At 48.3% G+C, this 5,048-nt stretch overlaps 2 protein-coding genes across 2 annotated transcripts in view; one reads left to right on the top strand and one right to left on the bottom strand.

Annotated features, from left to right (window-relative positions):
* On the bottom strand, positions 1-792 carry LOC306741584 (cold-inducible RNA-binding protein B-like). Its single transcript, XM_079223889.1, has one exon. It carries the CDS (start codon positions 729-731, stop codon positions 198-200), a length of 534 nt encoding a protein of 177 aa, XP_079080015.1. The 5' UTR covers positions 732-792; the 3' UTR covers positions 1-197.
* An 884-nt stretch (positions 793-1,676) lies between these two features.
* The window catches only part of spg11 (SPG11 vesicle trafficking associated, spatacsin), a gene marked incomplete at its 5' end in the record, with an annotated part of 25,146 nt that continues 21,774 nt past the window's right edge, over positions 1,677-5,048 (top strand). The window contains 6 exons of the mRNA XM_079223443.1: positions 1,677-1,873; positions 3,071-3,309; positions 3,964-3,983; positions 4,071-4,254; positions 4,544-4,748; positions 4,841-4,978. Of these exons, the coding sequence (XP_079079569.1) occupies positions 1,677-1,873; positions 3,071-3,309; positions 3,964-3,983; positions 4,071-4,254; positions 4,544-4,748; positions 4,841-4,978 (983 nt within the window). The remainder of the gene's footprint in view (positions 1,874-3,070; positions 3,310-3,963; positions 3,984-4,070; positions 4,255-4,543; positions 4,749-4,840; positions 4,979-5,048) is intronic.

Below are 5,048 nucleotides of genomic sequence, written 5' to 3'. Positions count from 1 at the left end.
TGGAATTGGTAACATTGTTTATTTGAGGATTGAACATAAAAAACTCAAGTGTACATTTCTTTTCTTAAGATGCTCGAGCTACAAAAACAGAATAAAAAACGAAGCTCAGCGGATCACGCGGCCATCTTTGTTAGAAGGAGTGCGTTTGTTTGAAAGACGCAGCCGAGCCACGTGAGGACGTCGCGCCGGGGCGGTGTTTACTCGTTGTCGTAGCTCCGGCCTCCGCCGCCGTAGCTCCGGCCTCCTCCACCGCCGCTGTAGCTTTGACCGCCCCCGCCGTAGCTCCGACCGCCGCCGCCGTAGCCCCGGTCGTCCCCGCCGCCATAGCCGCCGCCGCCATAGCCGCCGCCGCCTCGGCCGCCGCCTCCGTAGCTCCCTCGTCCGCCACCGTAGCTCCGATCGCCGCCGTAGCCCCGACTACCGCCGTCGTAGCCCCCCCGGCCTCGGCTACCGCCGTAGCTCCCCCGGCTGCCGCTCTTGCCCTTTCCCGCTTCGTCCACGCGGATCTGGCGGCCGTCCAGCTCTTTCCCGTCCATGCCGTCCATCGCGTCTTTGGCGTCCTCCGGGTTCTCGAATTTCACGAAGCCGAAGCCGCGAGATTTGCCCGTTTCTCTGTCCATGATCACGTCACATTTTTCGATGGTTCCATATTTTCCGAAGGCCTCTCTCAGCCCTTCGTCGTCGGTTTCGAAGCTTAAGCCCCCGATGAACAGTTTCCCCTCGTCCGACATGGCGATGCGTGACTTAGCGAACGGAGTCCAAACGAATCTGAGCGCGCGGCGGCTTGACAAAGAGATCCGGGTACCTTCGTTGTGACGTAATAATGCGTCTCCTTTCCGTTTCCGGTATTTTCAGAGGAAAGCAATCGAGGAACGATCTTACTGTGACTCAGTGGTGGGTGGGTGGGTGGATGGATGGATGGATAGATAAATCTACTGATTTATTTATATATATATATATATATATATATATATATATATATATATATATATATATATATATTTGTGTATGTGTAATATATTTATGAATATATATGCATATTTATAGATATAGCTAGATAGATGCAACTATTTGGAAATGTCTTTTGCATCAGGCAATAAACAAATGTGCTCACAGCTTTTCTCCAAAACCGTGCTTTTTTAAAATTTGAAAAAGTTAACAACAATAAACACAACTAACCAAAAGCTTGTGTACTCTTTAGGAGGTTATCACTTTGCTATTAAAAGGTTTAGAAGTTTGAATGAAATGGTCACAGAAATAGAGAACAGGCCTTTTGTATAAGATATATGTATAAAAACATGAATACATACATTTTAATTTGTAATTGTATTACTTCATTAGTATTATTTTATTTTATTGTATTATTTTTACATTTTTTGTTTTTGGATAAAAATAAGAATGATTATAATATGCTGCTTGTTTAAATAATTTCTTACTTGACGCCAACCTCGTCATTCGATTAACTGGACTTTCGTCTCGTCTTTCTATTGGTCAGACCCGGTCAGCTGACAGGAGCCGACAGAACACGTGACTACTCGGGAGTCAGCTGCTGTTTTGCATGACAGGAAGAAACGTCCAAACGGTCCGTTACCGTCGGTGTCCTCGCCGTTTAGTGGCGTTTAACGGATTTCCTTTTTCCAGACATGTTTCCACAGTGAGGCCCCTAAACGCACCAGATGCCGGAGGGCAGCGCCATCGAGGTGCGCGTGACCCCGGGCACCCGGCGCTGTGGCGGGGTGGCGGACGCGCGCAGAGCCGCGCTGGCTCCCGGAGCCTCGCTGCTCGGCTGTCTGGGGCCCCGGGGCCGCCTGGAGCTCTGGGACCCGAAGAACAGAGAGGCGGCTCCGGCCGAGGCGGGCGGGAGTTACGCTGAGTGAGTCCTCCATGTAGTACCGCGAGAAGTACTAGTAGTACCGAGAGAAGTACCAGTAGTACCGTGAGAAGTACCAGTAGTACCGTGAGAAGTACTATATGTACTGTGAGAAGTACCAGTAGTACCGTGAGAAGTACTATATGTACTGTGAGAAGTACTAGTAGTACCGTGAGAAGTACTATATGTACCGCGAGAAGTACTAGTAGTACCGAGAGAAGTACCAGTAGTACCGTGAGAAGTACCAGTAGTACCGTGAGAAGTACTATATGTACTGTGAGAAGTACCAGTAGTACCGTGAGAAGTACTATATGTACTGTGAGAAGTACCAGTAGTACCGAGAGAAGTACTAGTAGTACCGAAAGAAGTACCAGTAGTACCGTGAGAAGTACCAGTAGTACCGAGAGAAGTACCAGTAGTACCGTGAGAAGTACTATGTGTACTTCTGAAGTGTAGTACCATGAGAAGTACTAGTAGTGCCGTGAGAAGTACCAGTAGTACCGTGAGAAGTACTATGTGTACCTCTGAAGTGTAGTACCATGAGAAGTACTAGTAGTACCGTGAGAAGTACCAGTAGTACCGTGAGAAGTACTATGTGTACCTCTGAAGTGTAGTACCATGAGAAGTACTATCTCTACTGTGAGAAGTACTAGTAGTACCGTGAGAAGTGCTATGTGTACCTCTGAAATGTAGTACAGTAAGAAGTACTATATGTACCTTTTGAGGTGTTGTACAATAAGAAGTACTCCATGTGTAGTACAATAAGAAGTACTCCATGTGTAGTACAATAAGAGGTACTCCATGTGCCTGAGGTGTAGTACAATAAGAAGTACTCCATGTGTAGTACAATAAGAAGTACTCCATGTGCCTGAGGTGTAGTACAATAAGAAGTACTCCATGTGCCTGAGGTGTAGTACAATAAGAAGTACTCCATGTGCCTGAGGTGTAGTACAATAAGAAGTACTCCATGTGCCTGAGGTGTAGTACAATAAGAAGTACTCCATGTGTCTGATGTGTAGTACAATAAGAAGGACTCCATGTGTCTGATGTGTAGTACAATAAGAAGTACTCCATGTGTAGTACAATAAGAGGTACTTCATGTGTCTGATGTGTAGTACAATAAGAAGTACTCCATGTGTAGTACAATAAGAAGTACTCCATGTGTAGTACAAAAAGAAGTATTCCATGTGTCTCCTCCAGCTTCTCCTGGGAGGAGGAGTCAGGAGGCGGAGCCTGCAGTAGCTCCACCCTGCTGGCGGTGGGGGCTGAGGGGGATTTGACGCTACTGCAGGTGGGGGCGGAGCCAGGGGGCGGAGCCATCAGTTGCTCCTCCCTGCTGGCGGTGGGGGCGGAGCCATCATTGTCCTCCATCACTGTCTTCCGGGTCTCCGAGTGTCCCGCCAGCCGCCTGCTGCAGACCGTCAGAGAGCAGGACTCCGGTGAGTAGTCAAAAAAACTGCTTTCCTGACGGCCCTTGAACACATCGTGTGTTGAACATTGAGATATTTAATCAAGATATCTTCATCCTACACGTCTTATTTAAAATTCCGTATAAAATCAACCGTTTGTTTTAAACAGATTGTGTAAAAAACATAAAATTCTGAGCTCCTCAGTGCAACTATGACGTCTGATTAATCTGAGGCCAACGGTCATGTCACAACAAATCAGAGAAACTGCTGAACACAGAGCAGAGGCTGTCAACATGTTAATAGTGTATTATATAAGCCTCCGTGTTCAGAGGGTTGTGTTGACGGGTGAATGTAATAAAATAAGATAATCCTTTACTAGTCCCGCAGTGGGGAAATTACAGCAGCAGTGCACACAAAGACGCATAGTAAATAAAAACAAGTAATATAAATAAACAGTAATGAAAACAGTAAGAAGAATATAATAGCAATATTAAATATACAGACAGAATAAATAAAAAAAGTATTTAAATGTATTTATATTGCACCAGATGAACATAGTTAAAGTGGCCAAAGTGATTAAAGTGTTCTAAGTGTTTTGTGGTCTAGTGTGAGCTCAGCTTGTTGTGCAGCCTGACAGCAGCAGGAAGGAAGGACTTTCCCCTCAGACACGGTCTTTCCTTCCAGATGTGCGCGAGCTGCAGTCGGTGAGCGTGTTGTCGTTTGCCGCCGGCCGCTGCTGCGTGCTGCTGAACCGTGATTGGCTGCTGCAGCTGCAGTGGCGGCAGACGGAGGAGGAGGAGCCGCAGACGGAGGAGGAGGAGCCGCAGACGGAGCAGGAGGAGCCGCAGACGGAGCAGGAGGAGCCGCAGACGGTGTCCTGCTGTAACATCCGGCTGACCGACGGCGGCCGCTCTGCTGTCCACAGCTGCGTCTGTAGAGACTTCCTGTTCGTCCTCAGCGCCGCCGGACTCATAAGTATCCTCTGCTGCTGGTTGACCCGCTCGCACGGCATGACATCATAACCAACAGAACTAGTCCGAATTAAAGACTGAAACTAAACCAAACCAAGGTGAACCTGAAACTACTAGCTTCATTAACATAACACAGATCGGTGTAACTGAAATATTAGAGTTTAGTAAAGTAAACTCATTTAAGATGATCCAAACACAACAGAGTTAATGAAACATGAAACATTTTCTTAATTACATGAAATCAAGTGAAACTAAATTAGCATAAGCAACCTGGATCTTTAACAGCCCTCCAGCTGTGTACCGGGTCACTGATGGCAGTCTGCTGGGCAGCATCGACCTCCCGGCTTACCTGACGTCGCTCCAGGCCGAGGACGACCTCGTCTCCTCCTCCTCCTCCTCCTCTTTCTGCCTCCTCCAGGTGTCCGCTGACCTCAGCACGGCCGTCGCCGTCACTCAGTCTCACTCCGCCGTCGCCGTGGACCTGGACCGCTACTTCAGGTGCAGCGGCAGGAAAAACGAGCCGCAAGTTTGTTCACTTTTCGTTATTTATTTTACTGAAAGAGAAACAACGCAAACTGTCTGTCCTGCAGTCTGTATCCGGACCGCCTGCTGGTCTCCAGGCCTCCTGCCAGGGCCCCCATCCGGCCCCAGGCCCCCACCGACCAGGACGGCCTGCCGAGCTCCGCCTGCAGCCTCGCCGCTCTCGGCTCGCCCTTCAGCGCCGACCGGTGAGTTCATATCGGCTGTGGGTCATGACGTCTGGTTCTAAAATGGACAACAGTTGATATGAATCGGAAT

This window comes from Taurulus bubalis, assembly GCF_910589615.1.
Source record: "Taurulus bubalis genome assembly, chromosome: 9".
NCBI classification, from domain to species: domain Eukaryota; kingdom Metazoa; phylum Chordata; class Actinopteri; order Perciformes; family Cottidae; genus Taurulus; species Taurulus bubalis.
The sequence above is the reverse complement of the archived record's forward strand: the minus strand, read 5'-3'. Positions and strand labels throughout refer to the sequence as shown.

Coding starts and splice junctions, on each gene's coding strand:
- LOC306741584 (XM_079223889.1), bottom strand. CDS start 731: ATGTCGGACGAGGGGAAACTGTTCATCGGGGGCTTAAGCTTCGAAACC.